The sequence below is a fragment of the Pleurodeles waltl genome, chromosome 3_1 (assembly GCF_031143425.1).
Source record: "Pleurodeles waltl isolate 20211129_DDA chromosome 3_1, aPleWal1.hap1.20221129, whole genome shotgun sequence".
NCBI classification, from domain to species: domain Eukaryota; kingdom Metazoa; phylum Chordata; class Amphibia; order Caudata; family Salamandridae; genus Pleurodeles; species Pleurodeles waltl.
In genome coordinates, this window is record NC_090440.1 from 521,727,176 (window position 1) to 521,746,203 (window position 19,028).

A 19,028-nucleotide genomic window follows, 5' to 3' on the forward strand; every position below is an offset into this window, starting at 1 on the left:
TTTGTTGGCAGTCACTTTTTTGGTCACACCTGTGTGAAATGGTCTGGTGGTCTCAGACCAGTTGGCAGATGTAAACTGGCTATAATGGCTCGAAATAACAGCTTATTTGGCTGTCTCAAGACAGAGAGAGGAGAGAATGATTTGATTTTAAGATGCACGAGATGGTTGGCACTCAATAAACTGTTTATACATTTTATCAAAGATATTTTAATTAGTGGTCATAGTTAATGCCTAATGCTTAAAATTACAAATGCATTTCTGTTTTTTAATTTTGTAATTGCTGCAAAAGAACTGATTACAAAGTATCATGTAACCTAAGCAAATACAATTAATGCGTTTTAGTTTCAGTTCCTAAACGTCAAATAATGGGGTGTTTCTTTGAATTTTAAATTTACAGTGCTACCCTTTTTGACCTTGAGGGAACACAATCCCAACTTTCTTTGAACCGCACATGTTGATGCGGCGTCTGAGCAATACTAATGCAATCTAATACCAATGCCTGAGAAGTTCTCATCCATATCTAAAGGTAGCAGCTATGAAGGACTGATGCGCATTTAAAGGGAGAGCAGGACTGATGCACACTCAAAGGCACAGCAGGACTGATGCACATGCAGAAGCAGCACATATGCAGGACTGATGCACATATAGAGGCAGCACATGAGCAGGACTGATACACATGCAGAAGCAACGTATGAGCAGGACTGATGCACATGTAGAAGCAGCACATGCAGGACTGATGCACACCTAAAGTCAGAGCATGAGCAGAACTAATGCACATCTAAAGGCAGAGCATGAACAGGACTCATGCACATGTAGAAGCAGCACATGTGCAGGACTGATACAAATCTAGAAGCAGTGCATGTACAAGATTGATGCGAATCTAGAGGTAGTACATTGGCAGGACTGATGCACACCTGCAGGCGGATCATGCACAAGACTCAAGCTCATGTAAAAGCAGCACATGTGCAAGACTGATACAAATTTAGAAGCAGGGCATGTGCAGGACTGATGTGTATCTAGGGGTAGAGCATGAGTAGGACAGATGCACACCTAAAGGCAGATCATGCACAGGACTCATGCACATGTAGAGGTAGCACATGTGAAGGGCTCATCCACACCTAGAGGCAGCATATGAGCAGGACTGATGTGCATTTAAAGGCAATGCATGAACAGGACTGATGCACATCTAGAGCCAGTACCTGAACAGGACTGATGCACACCTAAAGGCAGAGCATGAGAAGGACTGATGCACACCTAGAGGAAGCGCATGACTAGCACTGACGCATGCATAGAAGCAGCACTTGAGCGAGACTGGTGCACACCTAGAGGCAGCGCATGAGCAGGCCTGATGTACATCTAAAGTCAACGCATGAACAGGACTGATGCACATCTAGAGGCAGCACCTAAGCAGGACTGATGCACAGCTAGAAGCAGCACCTGAGCAGGACTGATGCATATCTACAGCCAGCACCTGATCACAACTGTATCAAATTTAAAGGAACTGCAGTGCATCTGCAGGCAGCACCTGATCGCGACTGATGCGCATCTATATGCAGCACCAGAGCAGGACTGCTGCACATCTAGAGGCAGCGCATGAGCAGGACTGATGCATGCATAGAAGAATCACCTGAGCAGAACTGATACACATTTAGATGCAGCTCCTGAGCAGGACTGATGCACATCTAGAGGCAGCACCTGAGCAGGACTGATGCACATCTAGCGGAAGCACCTGATCACGATTGTTTCACATTTAAAAGAACTGCACCGCATCTAGAGGCGGTATGGGAGCAGGACTGATGATCATCTAGAGACGGCGCATAAGATGGACTGATACATATGTAGTATCTCAAAACCCACATTCATAAAAACTTACAGCGTTTCATAATCAAAATATTTATGAATGGCTTGAAGCACAGTGGTATAAAATCTTAAACTTAATCTTCATTAGGCCCTGATTATGAGATCGGTGGAGCACAAATCTCTAGATGAATACCGGTCAGCTTACTCATGAGTGGACTATTGCTCCTGTGCCCGGATTTACCGGGTGCTGGAACAACTGACAATATTTTACCAGCTGGAAAAATTGTCTTGGGAAAGGGCTGTACCTGTTCTCTGGCCCACACCAAATCACCTTCAGGGCACGGTGGCACGTGTAATGCTCCTCCAAGCCATCAACCGTATCCTCTTCATTAGCCCCCCCTCACATCCTACAATTCCACCTTATACCAGCCCCAACCCAGACACATTTACTACCTGCTGAGAGTATGTGTAAACTGTGGGCGTCAAACACCATGGAAAGGGAATACCAGGTGGCATTCTGCCTGGTAAATCTGGGACTGCAGTTATTCCCAATTCGATAGGGTTTAACTCATATTAGAAAACAAAATGTGCAGAGATACCGGTTGGTAATCGTAATCTCCACACATATTTACTCCTAACTCACTATTGACCTTAGTGTACCAGGGCAGTAGGTGATTTCGTGAAAGATTGATGTTGCAAACCAATCAGCCACAATATATCGCAGTGTCACAATGAACAATAAAGTAAACTTATGTAAGCTTCATGCCACATTTCTGCTGCCTCTAAACGCAGTTGTTATTACAATCAAATTTAATGATAATCGATTTCCCAACCTTGAACGCTAAAAAACGTGCCCTCCTGCGATTGAAAATCTTGACTTGCAATCCACAGCAGATGTTCTCTCTGAGAGGTGCCACAATGAGGTACAATTCTCTCAAACACACAAGACTAGCAAATACAGCTCTCACTGTACTGAAATTTGCTTGTCTGTGTGCACTTTGAGGCTTACGACCTGTGAGTTGATCCTTACTTTCTTTATTCCGATGTTACTAAAGTAAGTACCATAATAGTACTTTGTGACAGTAAAATCTTCACTTACATTGTTTTGAGTCTCCAGCACTGTGTCACCAAGCGCTAATATATCGAAACACATTAATAGCACTAACGTGTGATGTTTTGACTGCATTCTCTTTCCTTTTTTTTGCCTTGTAGATCGACAAAGCACAGTTTGATAAAGTGCTTGAGCTGATTGACAGCGGTAAGAGAGAAGGAGCTAAGCTGGAATATGGGGGTTCTGCCCTGACCGAGAGAGGGCTCTTCATAAAGCCCACCGTGTTCTCCGAGGTGACGGACAGTATGCGGATCGCCAAGGAAGAGGTACCTGCCACAGAATCGAATACTTGGCCTTGTTGTGTGAATGAACTCAGTGCATTGTTATCATTGGCTCCATGTGTTAGCACAAAGGAAGAGGTGTTCTTCTTGTGCAAACACAGGCTGCTAAAGTACGAGTTATATGTCACGTTCCACATTACAGGACCACAGGGTCTGCGTACTCCAGGAATAAACAAAAATCTCAGTTTCCAAACTTAATCTCCAGATGAGAATACTTGGCTGCCTGGCTTGGAGCCATCTGATGCCTAGAAGATACGCCACATTATTTGACTAGAGAGAACATACGCCCTCAGCCCTAGAAAAAATAATCACTCTCGCATCGGCTCTGATATCAGTCTGAATGTTTTGATCAGCATCACTTGCTTTTTACAAGGATAAGGTAACCCATAGCAGGGAGGAACTCCAAAGACTCCACGAATGGCCATCAATTTCACACAATGGGCTGGAAACAGCAGGTTGGGTTTGAGCAGCTGTCGGCATTTAGCATCAGGGTTTGGCTTTCGGCCCGGCCTCGCAACCTCTGCCCCCCCCCCCCCCCCCCCCCCGCCTCCCTGCTGGGGAGCCCTGATCAATTCCACGATAATTAGACATCGATCCCCTGGATTCCTTGACTTCGGATCCCCACTGTTCCAAGCAGTATGAACCTAATGGCGTGGCACTGTGGCAGTATTTAAAATGTTTTTTTTTTACTGATTGTTTCAAATCTGTTCTGTTCTCACGCGAATCTGCTGCTCCAGAACCACAGTCCTTCCCACTTCATGGCCTCAAACTAGACCTGCCCAGGTAGCCCAAATAACTAACAATTCCACTTACGAGGACATGAGAACACAACAGCACATAAACAATGACCCAACTCTCTAGCTAATTATACTCCCTCCCGAATCCTCGATGCTCTTTGGAGCAGCACCAAAATACAGAATTGCTGTATGAAAAGTCCAAGTAAATTTGAAAAATATGAGCTCGTGGCGTATGAAAAGCACTTTAAATAGAAGGGCACAGCTTGAATTTTTTTTTTCACTCTTCAACATAATTGAAATCTGGCAAAACAGGCCATGTCATTTCTCTACCTGTTTGTTTTAAGGGGAAACAGACCCAGAAATTGCCAATTTCACCCAGAATTTACATAAATGTCGGAAAACTTTTGGGATTAAAAAGTGAACTCTATAAACACAGTGCCTTGTGGATGCCAAGGTGTCCTTCATGGCCTTTGAAATCTCACATGCATCTAACGCTGGTAGGAAAATATTTTCCAACAAATTTACGATTAGTTTGCCCATTTGTTTCCAAAAATTCTAACTTGTATGACAATACCAAAGTTGAGGCTGATTGGTTAAATCTCCTAGTGACCAGAGGATCATCAAACCACACGTTGGGGTGTTTAAGAACAAACTCTTCACTAACAGGCAACCTACAAGCTCAATTAGAAACTTGAAGTACTCATACGGAAAAGGAGGAGGACGGTACAACAGCACAAATCAACAGCTAAATGACTGTGAGTCGAAGCATGTGCATACTGTACTGTCCTGCTGGACACAGTCTAGTGTTTGCTACACGCTCCTGGAGGGCTGTATGTTACACCCACCCCACACCCATCCAACACAGGCGTCACTGGTCAGGTGATCTTGCTAATAAAAGAGCCCGAGTGCATGTGCTCGAGGCCAGTTACGAACCCTAACTATGCGTCCGTGTCACCTCAGTAGTAGCATGAGGGCCTAGGACCCCCCCCAACACTACAATGACGACGAGTAGGTCTGACCCCACATGGGCGCTGGCAGCAACTTCAATATTGTTCATGGGGGGAAGAATACCCTTCGAATGAGGCACCCATGTGACCAGCTGGATGGACGTCCAACATGGGCACCAGTGCCCTCAGCGAGGTGCCTGGCAGCTGCCCATCTGCCATGACCCCGAAAGGCAGTGTGTGGCCGAGAACACCGTCCAACACCCACCGGGCACGAGGTGAGCCCGCGGGTAGAAGAAAAGAACCTTCTGGCAGTGCATGCCCTCAGACGACATTCAGCCCCATGTGGTCCGTGAGTACAGTGACTGCCGCGGCTGGGAGGAGGAAGGAGGGTTGCAGCCCCACCTGCACTTAGGGAGATGATAAGGGATGTTCTTCCACCTTGAGACCGTGGTCCATCCCCACGCTCAACTTGGGCACTTGCATGGGCAAGAGGGACTGCGCCGAGCCAGTCGTGCCCCGGGGAGAGGTGCGTTGACCACCAGTGACCTCCATCCACCTTGCTCCCACGTGGCAGTGCCCAGGGCGATGGGGTTTCACTGAACTGAAGCGTGGTGCGGGAGGGGGGTTGTTGGGGTCACACCAGTTACAACGCGTGACACGCTCGCCTCAGCAACAGAGGAGCCCTACACCAGCAGTTTGTTTGAGCAGTGACTCCCGCGGCCTGACGAAAGTGACCTGCAGCGACCATGCTGCCCATCGGGTTGAACGCGGTAAGGAGGCCTGCACATGGGGACACAACAGAAATGGAAAACAGCGAGCAGCATGCGTCATGGTGGCCTGCAGCACTAACACGACTGCTGCGGCCACGAGGAAGAAGGTGCGATGGTGCTGACTTGCACCGAAGGACATGAGAAATGCCCAGGGCTAGCCCCCTCCCCACAAGCGACATGTCTGGAGATCGGCCCGCGAGACTGCCGACCCTCTCCCCCCACAGCGCATAGCGCAGGTTGCCTGCCTCCCCACAGTGAGGCTGTTTTAAAAAAAAGAAAGAAGAAGAAGAGAAATGTGAAAACTGCACTTACCTGGAGAAGTGAGCTGCAGCCCAGGCCACCAGTGACAGGAATCCCCAGCATCTTTACTGAGGGGAACCAGCTGGAATGCAAAGGAGGAAGTGGCCAGTGAGAAGTGCTGCAACACCATCTAGTGGCCATTAGTGGTTACTGCACTTCTTTTTAAATGAAATAGACGTGTGTTGCCAAAGAGAAGACCTGCACCACCAACGAGATTTGCAGGTACCATCAGCACTCCCAGACATTGACTGCCGCGGGGAGAGATGTGTGCAACTCCTGCTCAACAAAAAGATTGCTGCTGCCCAAAGCTGCCTCAGACAAGCAGCAAATCCTAAGAAGGTCGTTCCCTGCTCTGCCGCCCAGCGCCACCTCCTCACCGTTCCGTTCCCTTTCTTCCTCTTAGCTTCCCCAGCCGCTGCGGCCCTTCCTGCCTCCCCCCTCCACCTCACCGTTCCGTTCCCTTTGTCCTCTTAGCTTCTCCAGCTGCTGCGTCCCCTGCGGCCCCTCCCACCTCCCCCCTCCACCTCTGCGTTCCGTTCCCTTTGTCCTCTTAGCTTCCCCAGCCGCTGCGTCGCCTCCCCCCAGCCTTCCCATTCGTCCAACCCTCCCTCCTCCCAGCTGCCACTCCCTCCCCCCCATTTATGGAAGCCGTGGCGCAGTCGCGCCGCTGGCGCGCTAAAGGCAAGCCCGTCTGTGCCCGTCCGTGCCAAGACCGCGTCCAGCGCCAGTCCCCTTGGCCCTCGCAGACAAGCTTACTCCCCCCTCATCCTCCACTCACTCAACCCAGGCCCTCGCCCCACCTGCACCCTTTCTAGCCCCACACACACTCATGGCCCCTTCACTTGTCACACCTGTCATTTTTCCTGCTCCTCCTCCCCCACACCACACACCAACCACAGCGACCCCCTGACAACTCACAACACCCACAACGCAACACACACCTGCTCTGCCCCCACCCCACCAACCAGCCCCGCAGCACACCACCCCACAACCAGAACACACCCCGCAACAACACCCTCATGCACCACACCAACACCACCCACCACAACCGCCTCAACTGCCTGCTCCTCAACACCCGCTCCCTTCACAAACATACCATAGAACCTTGGGACCTCATCACATCACAATCACCCGACATTACCTTCCTTACGGATACCTGGACCAACCCCTCCTCAGAACCCGAAATAGCCATCGCCACCCCCAAGGGATACAAACTCCAACGCAAAGACCGCCTCTACAGGCCAGGGGGTGGCATCGCCATCCTACACAGGGACACCATCAAAGTCACCACCAGCTCCCAAAACACTAATGACAACACAGAACACATGCACTTCCTAATCCACATTAACAACAAGTCCACCCTCAGAGGTACACTAATCTACAGACCACCAGGACTACGCCCCGCCTTCTGCGACACCATCGCCGACACCATCAGCTCGCACGCCCTCACCTCCACAGACTACATCCTCCTTGGTGATTTCAACTTTCACTTGGAGAACCTACAAGACCATAACTCTTCATCCCTCATAGACAACCTCACCAACCTCGGACTCAAACAACTGGTCACCGCACCCACCCACTCAGCAGGACACACGCTCGACACAATTTTCACCTCAAGCCAACACATAACCTACACCCACACCACCGAACTCCTCTGGACTGACCACCACTGCATCCACTTCTCCTTCGCCAAACCCCCGCACACCACCATCAACACACCATACCCTACCGCATGTGGGACAAGATCCCCACAGAACGCCTGAACTCCCAACTGGCTCACAACCCCCCCACACCAACGACCCCCTACACAGGAGCCCACAACCTCTCAAAATGGATCACCACCTGTGCAGACACACTAATCCCCCTCAGAAAACACATCGCCTCCCACAACATCAAGAACGCCCCATGGTTCACCCCCGAACTCCAAGACTCCAAGCGCAAATGCCGCCAAGCGGAGAAAATATGGCAAGAAGAACCCTCTACAACCAACTTCTCCACCCTCAAAGCCACCATTCGCACCCATCACCAACTCATACACACCGCCAAAAGAGATCACTACAAGACACGCCTTGACAACAAATCTCAAAACAGCAAAGAACTCTTCGCCATCATTAATGAACTAGCCAAACCCAAAGCCAGCAACACAGACCCTTCACACACACAGCCCCTATGTGACGCCCTCTCCAACCACTTCCACCACAAAATCCTGAACATCCACAACAGCTTCATACCACACACACCCACCACACACACCCCTCACTCACCCAACTCAACTCCCATTCATGATCTCCCACCACACTCACCACCTGGGCCCCCACCACACATGAAGAAACAGAAAAAAACATGAACTCCATCCGCTCCGGATCTCCCTCCGACCCCTGCCCACATCGCATCTACAACAAAGCCAGCCCAACCATCCACCCATACTCTGCGACATAATCAACTCCTCCTTCGACTCCGCCACTTACCCAGACCCCTGGAAGCACGCGGAAATCACCGCTCTCCTAACAAAAAACAAAGCCGACCCAGAGATCCTCTCCAGCTATCGCCCCATCTCCCTCCTCCCCTTCCCTGCCAAGGTCACTGAGAAACTAGTCAACACCTGCCTATCCCACTACCCCGAAAGGCAGTGTGTGGCCGAGAACACCGTCCAACACCCACCGGGCACGAGGTGAGCCCGCGGGTAGAAGAAAAGAACCTTCTGGCAGTGCATGCCCTCAGACGACATTCAGCCCCATGTGGTCCGTGAGTACAGTGACTGCCGCGGCTGGGAGGAGGAAGGAGGGTTGCAGCCCCACCTGCACTTAGGGAGATGATAAGGGATGTTCTTCCACCTTGAGACCGTGGTCCATCCCCACGCTCAACTTGGGCACTTGCATGGGCAAGAGGGACTGCGCCGAGCCAGTCGTGCCCCGGGGAGAGGTGCGTTGACCACCAGTGACCTCCATCCACCTTGCTCCCACGTGGCAGTGCCCAGGGCGATGGGGTTTCACTGAACTGAAGCGTGGTGCGGGAGGGGGGTTGTTGGGGTCACACCAGTTACAACGCGTGACACGCTCGCCTCAGCAACAGAGGAGCCCTACACCAGCAGTGTGTTTGAGCAGTGACTCCCGCGGCCTGACGAAAGTGACCTGCAGCGACCATGCTGCCCATCGGGTTGAACGCGGTAAGGAGGCCTGCACATGGGGACACAACAGAAATGGAAAACAGCGAGCAGCATGCGTCATGGTGGCCTGCAGCACTAACACGACTGCTGCGGCCACGAGGAAGAAGGTGCGATGGTGCTGACTTGCACCGAAGGACATGAGAAATGCCCAGGGCTAGCCCCCTCCCCACAAGCGACATGTCTGGAGATCGGCCCGCGAGACTGCCGACCCTCTCCCCCCACAGCGCATAGCGCAGGTTGCCTGCCTCCCCACAGTGAGGCTGTTTTAAAAAAAAGAAAGAAGAAGAAGAGAAATGTGAAAACTGCACTTACCTGGAGAAGTGAGCTGCAGCCCAGGCCACCAGTGACAGGAATCCCCAGCATCTTTACTGAGGGGAACCAGCTGGAATGCAAAGGAGGAAGTGGCCAGTGAGAAGTGCTGCAACACCATCTAGTGGCCATTAGTGGTTACTGCACTTCTTTTTAAATGAAATAGACGTGTGTTGCCAAAGAGAAGACCTGCACCACCAACGAGATTTGCAGGTACCATCAGCACTCCCAGACATTGACTGCCGCGGGGAGAGATGTGTGCAACTCCTGCACAACAAAAAGACTGCTGCTGCCCAAAGCTGCCTCAGACAAGCAGCAAATCCTAAGAAGGTCATTCCCTGCTCTGCCGCCCAGCGCCACCTCCTCACCGTTCCGTTCCCTTTCTTCCTCTTAGCTTCCCCAGCCGCTGCGGCCCTTCCTGCCTCCCCCCTCCACCTCACCGTTCCGTTCCCTTTGTCCTCTTAGCTTCTCCAGCTGCTGCGTCCCCTCCCACCTCCCCCCTCCACCTCTGCGTTCCGTTCCCTTTGTCCTCTTAGCTTCCCCAGCCGCTGCGTCGCCTCCCCCCAGCCTTCCCATTCGTCCAACCCTCCCTCCTCCCAGCTGCCACTCCCTCCCCCCCATTTATGGAAGCCGTGGTGCAGTCGCGCCGCTGGCGCGCCAAAGGCAAGCCCGTCTGTGCCCGTCCGTGCCAAGACCGCGTCCAGCGCCAGTCCCCTTGGCCCTCGCAGACAAGCTTACTCCCCCCTCATCCTCCACTCACTCAACCCAGGCCCTCGCCCCACCTGCACCCTTTCTAGCCCCACACACACTCATGGCCCCTTCACTTGTCACACCTGTCATTTTTCCTGCTCCTCCTCCCCCACACCACACACCAACCACAGCGACCCCCTGACAACTCACAACACCCACAACGCAACACACACCTGCTCTGCCCCCACCCCCACCAATCAGCCCCGCAGCACACCACCCCACAACCAGAACACACCCCGCAACAACACCCTCATGCACCACACCAACACCACCCACCACAACCGCCTCAACTGCCTGCTCCTCAACACCCGCTCCCTTCACAAACATGCCATAGAACCTTGGGACCTCATCACATCACAATCACCCGACATTACCTTCCTTACGGATACCTGGACCAGCCCCTCCTCAGAACCCGAAATAGCCATCGCCACCCCCCAGGGATACAAACTCCAACGCAAAGACCGCCTCTACAGGCCAGGGGGTGGCATCGCCATCCTACACAGGGACACCATCAAAGTCACCACCAGCTCCCAAAACACTAATGACAACACAGAACACATGCACTTCCTAATCCACATTAACAACAAGTCCACCCTCGGAGGTACACTAATCTACAGACCACCAGGACTACGCCCCGCCTTCTGCGACACCATCGCCGACACCATCAGCTCGCACGCCCTCACCTCCACAGACTACATCCTCCTTGGTGATTTCAACTTTCACTTGGAGAACCTACAAGACCATAACTCTTCATCCCTCATAGACAACCTCACCAACCTCGGACTCAAACAACTGGTCACCGCACCCACCCACTCAGCAGGACACACGCTCGACACAATTTTCACCTCAAGCCAACACATAACCTACACCCACACCACCGAACTCCTCTGGACTGACCACCACTGCATCCACTTCTCCTTCGCCAAACCCCCGCACACCACCATCAACACACCATACCCTACCGCATGTGGGACAAGATCCCCACAGAACGCCTGAACTCCCAACTGGCTCACAACCCCCCCCCACACCAACGACCCCCTACACAGGAGCCCACAACCCCTCAAAATGGATCACCACCTGTGCAGACACACTAGTCCCCCTCAGAAAACACATCGCCTCCCACAACATCAAGAACGCCCCATGGTTCACCCCCGAACTCCAAGACTCCAAGCGCAAATGCCGCCAAGCGGAGAAAATATGGCAAGAAGAACCCTCTACAACCAACTTCTCCACCCTCAAAGCCACCATTCGCACCCATCACCAACTCATACACACCGCCAAAAGAGATCACTACAAGACACACCTTGACAACAACTCTCAAAACAGCAAAGAACTCTTCGCCATCATTAATGAACTAGCCAAACCCAAAGCCAGCAACACAGACCCTTCACACACACAGCCCCTATGTGACGCCCTCTCCAACCACTTCCACCACAAAATCCTGAACATCCACAACAGCTTCATACCACACACACCCACCACACACACCCCTCACTCACCCAACTCAACCCCCATTCATGATCCCCCACCACACTCACCACCTGGGCCCCCACCACACATGAAGAAACAGAAAAAAACATGAACTCCATCCGCTCCGGATCTCCCTCCGACCCCTGCCCACATCGCATCTACAACAAAGCCAGCCCAACCATCCACCCATACTCTGCGACATAATCAACTCCTCCTTCGACTCCGCCACTTACCCAGACCCCTGGAAGCACGCGGAAATCACTGCTCTCCTAACAAAAAACAAAGCCGACCCAGAGATCCTCTCCAGCTATCGCCCCATCTCCCTCCTCCCCTTCCCTGCCAAGGTCACTGAGAAACTAGTCAACACCTGCCTATCCCACTACCTCGAAGAAAACAACACTCTTGACCCCCTCAATCCGGGTTCTGCAAGAACCACAGCACGGAAACTGCCCTCATCGCATGCACTGATGACATTAGAACCAGTCGACAAAGGCGAGACCATCGCACTCATCCTCCTAGACCTCTCCACAGCCTTTGACACTGTCTGTCACCACACACTCCGTACACACCTCCACAACATAGGAATTCGCCACAAAGCCTTAGACTGGCTCACCTCCTTCCTCACTGACCGGACCCAGAGAGTCCGCCTCCCACCTTTCCACTCCACCACCACCAAGACCATCTGCGGAGTCCCCCAAGGGTCCTCTCTCAGCCCCACACTCTTCAACATCTACATGATCCCCCTAGCCAACATCCTCCGATCTCATGGAATCACTATCCTCTCCTACGCAGATGACACCCAACTCATCCACTCCCTCAGCCGCAACCCCACCACCGCCAAAACCAACCTACACGCAGCTCTCCTCGACACCGCCAACTGGATGACAACTAACCCCCTCAAGCTTAACTCCAACAAAACCGAGATCATCATCTTCGGCCCCAACAAAACCATATGGGGTGACTCCTGGTGGCCCACTGCACTAGGACCCGCACCCACCCCCGCAAACCACAAATGCAACCTCAGCATCATCCTGGATCCCTCCCTCTCCATGACACAGCAAATCAATGCTCTTACCTCCTCCTGCTTCCTCACACTCCGCACTCTAAAAAAATCCTTCAAATGGATTCCCCCAGAGACCAGGGAGACAGTCACCCATGCACTCATCAGCAGCAGACTAGACTACGGTAACGCCCTCTACGCCGGCACCACACTCAAACTCACACGCAAACTCCAGAGAATCCAGAACACAGCCGCGCGCCTCGTCCTTGGCCTCCCCCGCCACAAACAAATCTCACCACACCTCAAAACCCTTCACTGGCTCTCCATAAACAATAGAATCACATTCAAGATCCTCATCCACGCACACAAATCCCTCCACAACACCGGCTCTCCATACATCAACGAAAGAGTGAACTTTCACACTCCGACCCGCAACCTCCGATCAGCCAACCTCGTCCTAGCCACAGTCCCCTGCATCCAACGCACCACCACAGGAGGCAGGTCCTTCTCCTACCTCGCCCCCAAAATCTGGAACTCCCTCCCCACCTACCTCCACAAAACCAAAGACCTCCTGCTCTTCAGAAAGAACCTCAAAACATGGCTATTCGAACAGTGACCCTCCTGCCCCCCTCCCAAGCACCTTGAGACCCTCACGGGTGAGTAGCGCGCTTTATAATTTTTTTTTATTGATTGATTGATTGAAGAAGGCCGCACGTACAACGTAGGGCATAAGGAGAATGTGTTTGGCCTACACAGCCCCTAGCGGCCATCGGCCACTGCCGCAGCCAATGGGAAGACAGTGCCACTGCACCAGATGGTCCCTGCTGATTGGAGGTCCCAACCAGCATGAGGGAGAAGGGTGTTCTTACTCTACCTTCACATGGCACAGAAGTAGAAGGATCCCAAGAAGGCACCTGGATCAGGAGGTGCAACTCACCTAGTGCCACACCCCAACAGCCCTGCCTGATGGCAACAACATCTCAAGATGCAAGTCTTTTCGCTACCCAGAGGACGTGGGGTAGAACCACAGCTCCCTACTGCCCGTGGAAGAAGATCCCAAAAGAGGGAACACCAAGAATGTCCCTGAAGAGGGAACACAAGACATGTGGCCGAATGCTGCCTGACTACGGAGACAGTTGATCACTGACAGGCCATATTGGCTGGCACCTAAGATGGTACATGCTGCTGTACCCAGAAGAAGAGACTCTAGCAACAAGTAGTCTCAACTGTATTAGTAGAAAGAAGGTGCCGGCTGAAGCACCAAGAAGGAAGAAGAGAAGGAAGTGTGACCTGCTAGTCCACACTGTGAAACCAGACAACGAACCAAGCCCAGGAGGGAAGATCCAAAGATGCCAGGCTTGAAAGGCATGCTCAAGAAGACTCAAGCTCCTGACAGAGCACATCTAGACACACAGGCAGCAAGCCCCCGAGGTGAAATGAGGACGACCTCAGTGGGAGAACCGCGAGTATGCCACAAGCATACGCAAACTGAGCCTCTACCCCACACTTCCCAGCATATCCATCCATACACAGTCACCGATGGCTCAGAAACCTGAAACATCCCTTCACAAGGATGCAGATGCCTCCACAAAAGAAGAATGGTAACACCTGGCCACCATCACTCTAAAGTGTCAATGACCCAAGGAAGAAGGCCTGCTACGATCAAGGCAATACATTGTTACCTATCCTACTGGTTCACCAAAATGACTGGCAACCTCATCACACCAGCCCCTGTCTAGTGTGTCATCACTACCAGATAGAGCATCAAACGACCAGATTGAAGTCCTACACCATTTCTATGATGCTCTGAAGACCCAGTCAACCAATGACCACCTGCTCACCCTGCCTGTATCCTGCTGTCGGTGGCAAGAGCGAGTCTTAACCTAGACCCATCTACCCCTGTGATCGCACGACCGACTAGGCAGTAGCTTCTTGGTGATCTTGTAGCTGCCCTGATGTGGCACACACTCAGCTCCAACGCAGCTGACAAGCAGTCCCGTGGCAACCTAAACAAGGGGCTTATTCAGAGTCTTTCTTAAACTTTATTCGATTAAAAAAAAGCTTATCATAAAAGCACAAAATCACCAATAAATAAAATAATTGTAAAACTTCAACATATCAGTCCATACACTAAGAAGAGAGTGCAAATGTGTTTCTATCATAACTCTCATAGATTTTAGTGCAATATTTACCTTCCTAAAAGATACATAAAATACAAATTGTACAGCTACCAAGCCCACTAGAGAGGGAAGAATATAAATTCAAATAGTTTCAAGGCAGGTATCAGTGTATATACGGGACTTCAGTGTACTCATTTATCCATATAGCTTTTGTACTATAAGCGCTCCTCATAAAATTTAAAGCAGGAAAACAAATATCACTAGACTCGAGCGAGTACAAATAGTTAAAATCTTCTCTATAAAAACATGGACGATAAACCCTCAAAATTGGGAGCAGAAACTTGGATCTCAAAGTTTTATAAAGTGTGCAAAACAGTATAAAGTGCAGTGTAGAATGTTTGGCCTCATCGTTACAACAACATGGCACAAGATTATCAGACCATCCACCTTGGTTTGGAAAAGCTACCAAAAAGTGAACAATACCTAAACGAAACCTGGTCAAATAAAATATCAACAAGGGTAAGTAAAACTGCAACTGATTATTTAGGAAACAAATGTTCCCAAAGCTCAGTGATATCTGCTGGCTTAATAACTGATGATGGTGTAAGATTGCCCATGATGAATAAGCAGATCTAATTAAGAGTTTTGCTGCAGGAGGCATTTTCAGGGGATTATCGAAGAGATCAATTAAACCCAAATGCCCAAGACTTCTTTCAAGTAACCGAACCAGGAGATCTTCTCAACATTAGACATAGTAAGACAGTCTGTGATAATAGATCTCGAAAAATCTAAATCTGGTGAGAGCCAGCAGAGGTGCCAGGCCAATACGGTCCTCAATATACTCCAGTCCCAATTCGGAATGACAAAGCAGTGGTAAAGTACTCTTTGGAACCATCAAAAGCCTTCTAGTAAAGTTGTTTTCTACTGTCTGAAGCTTATTACAATTACCATGGCCCTACACTCACGGCCTGTAGGTAGCAATCAAGAGACATTTTGCTTCATAGAGTATTAACATCTCCCTTATAGGCTTTTGACCCAATTTAGTGGCAAAAAGAAAAAGAGCATCTACTGTTCTACTCACCTGTTGTGCTCTTAAGCTCAGTAGAGGGTCCCATGATAACTGAAAGTTAAAGGGACTCCCCAAATAAGAGAAAGTTTGCATTTTAATTATTACATTATCTTGCACAACAGATGATTTTGATTTTGTTAGCTTGGGACCACACACCGTTATGTAAGACTTTTTAGAGTTCACTTTTAAATCAAGAGATGACATAAAATCTATAAAAACGTCAATGGTTTTCTGCAGACTCATAACTGTCCTTGCTAATAGGACAGTGTTGTCGCATAGAGAAGTATTGGAAAAACATTTTTCCTGATAATCCAATTTCTTTTCCAGTAAAAATGCCTCCAAACCATCAGTATAGATAAGAAACAGGAAAGGGGTCAATATACAGCCCTGGTGGACTCCTTCAGTCAAAGTATTGAATGTGTTGTTTCACCTTTAGTACCGTAATGGATTTTGACTGTGGTATTGGAATGTAATCTTTGTAAAAGAACTACTAAAGGCTCCTCCACTGCCAGATCTCCCAACATGCTTCACAGCGATTGACAGTATCAAAAGCACAAGATAAGTCCATGACGGCCAGATGTAAAGATTTCTTCATGGACTTAGTGTACTTACCAATAATCAGTGACAAATTAGGATATTGTTCTGTCGTGCCCCTACCACGCCTAAAACCAAATTGAGATTTAGAGAGAACGTTATTGACCAAAGCCCACTCTTCTAGTGGAGCTAATAATACCCTGCCCAGAACCTTTACTGTGGCATCAATTGAAGATATTGGCCAAAACAGGTTGGTTTATTCCTGACCCCTTTTTTAAAGATAGGAACCACCGTAGCCTCTTTCCAGAATGCGGGTAGAGTGTCTATAATCAAGGCTCTGAAAAGATTGGTTAACAAGGGCATCCAAAATCTAATATTGTCCTTGAAAAGGTCAAGTTGGACCCCATCAGGTCCAGGGGCTTTAAGGCGAATACCCTGAGTTGCAGCATCAGCTACATCCTTTATTGAAACTAAAGTAGCCAGGAACACGATAATCCACAAATATATCTTCTTTATTCTGAGATCAGATCTACGCATCCAACCCTGGAAGATCTCAGGAGCAACTGAGTCCACCTCACAATCTACCTCAGCATTCCACCCAGTTGCTAAGCACCATTAGAACCACTAGCCAATTCCCCACTATAATACAACATATCTTCCCCCCTTACAATAACAACCAATTAAGAATACATTTTAATAACCAAATCAACTATATACATATTTCATTCAAATCTAAACAAAAAATATATATATATTTTTTTCTTATTCTGTATAGTAATCTTTCAGATACTCAGGCCTCTTAACCACTCTTTGTGGCCTCCTAGGACACCTACTCTCATAAGCTCCACACACCTGTACATGCTTCTCCCATTCCTCCATTTCCTTATCACAACACTTAACTACATCATTCATGTTCCATCTTTTACCATCACTCAATACCACACTATACATCTTCACCTTGACCACTCATTTAGGTTCCGACCATTTAGACAAACCCTTCCTCGTGCCTTGCCATAACCTAGGACGCACCCAGTCACCAACAACAAAATCATATACTCTTGATTTTCTCAAATACCTTTCATCATACTTTTCTTGTTTTTTTTCCACACGTGACAACACATTCTTTACACAATGCTGTTTTTTGCCCGCTATACCCATCCACCCAGGAACAGCTTTGGTACAAGGCTTCCTGCCTTTCAACAACACAAATGGGGTTTCTAAAGTCGTTGAATGTGGAGTAGTGCGATAATTCCACAACATTTTTATTTTTACTTCAGACCTCCAGTTCAAACCATTCTGTAGTGAAAGTTGAATGTTGTCACATAAAACTCTGTTAAATCTTTCAACTAATCCATTTTCCCTTGGGTGTGCCACAGCAGTCCTAACATGCTTAACACCAGACTCTGCTAAATAGTTCTCAAACTCATGTGACGTAAACTGTGTGCCATTGTCAGTTACAATCTCTTCGGGATAACCCTCCCTTTTACAAATTTCTTCACAAAATTCAATCACCATGTCAGTTTTTATGTCCCTTTCCATACTAACCTCTGGCCACTTAGAGTGATAATCCATCATGACCAAAGCAAACTGTTTTCCCCCATCACCAAATACAAACGGTCCACACACATCCATTCCTACCTTTTGCCATGGTTTTTTAGGAAAAGGTATCGGAACAACAGGTGTTTTTTCACACAGATGTGTTTCGTCGCTGAAAGCACAACTTATGCAATTTCTGACAAATCTTTCAACTTCCCTGTCCATACCTGGCCACCAGAAATCCTCCCTGGCTTTCCTTTTCATACCTGACATGCCTCCATGTCCATCATGCAAAATGTCCAGGATTTTCTGTCTCAGTCTATGAGGTATAATTAATTTATCACCTCTTCTGATGCAAATCATTCTGCACCGACAATTCCGACCATACACCATCATCACCAAATTCGCTTCATCACCAATATCAGACCAACGCCTATTCAAATTTCTTTTCACTGCCTGCAATTCTACATACTCCAACTCAGCTGTCTTCCACTCTTCTTCACTGATAGCTTTCGTCTTCATGTCCTGTATATCATCCACAATCCAGTCCTCCTCTTCTTCTACACACATCCCTTCTAATGACAGTCTAGAGAGACAATCAGCATTAACATTTATCACGCCTGGAACATATTTTACAGTAAACGTATATTCTTGCAACCTATATAACCACTTTGCAATCCTTGAAGATGCACGACTCGCCCCTGAAGTGGTAAAAATATCTACTAACGGCTTATGATCAGTATGTAACTCAAATTTTCTTCCCCATACATAATTTTTAAAATACTGTATACCCCACCAACAGGCAAGAGCCTCCTTCTCTACAGCAGAGTAAGCTGTTTTAGCCCCCCTTAGCGTACGAGAAGCAAAAGCTATCACGCGTTCTCTTCCGTTATGCACTTGCATCAACACAGCACCCAGTCCGTACATACTAGCATCAGTTGCTACAATCGTGTGATAATGTGTCACAAAAGGATTCAATTCGACTGCATCAATAATATTCTTCTTCAATTTATCAAATGCTTGTTGACATTCTTCAGACCAAACGTATCTTTGATTTTTTTTCATTAACACCCTCAGCGGTTGTGCTATATCGGCAAAGTTCCCCACAAGCATAATATTCTGCCAATC

The 19,028-nt window shown here is 49.0% G+C and overlaps 1 protein-coding gene across 2 annotated transcripts in view; it reads left to right on the forward strand.

Moving 5' to 3' along the window:
- Nucleotides 1-19,028, forward strand: part of ALDH1A3 (aldehyde dehydrogenase 1 family member A3) — a 203,244-nt gene that overhangs the window by 141,627 nt on the left and 42,589 nt on the right. For both annotated transcript variants that reach the window (XM_069222799.1, XM_069222800.1), the window contains exon 10: nt 3,013-3,177. In XM_069222799.1, the coding sequence (XP_069078900.1) occupies nt 3,013-3,177 (165 nt within the window). The remainder of the gene's footprint in view (nt 1-3,012; nt 3,178-19,028) is intronic.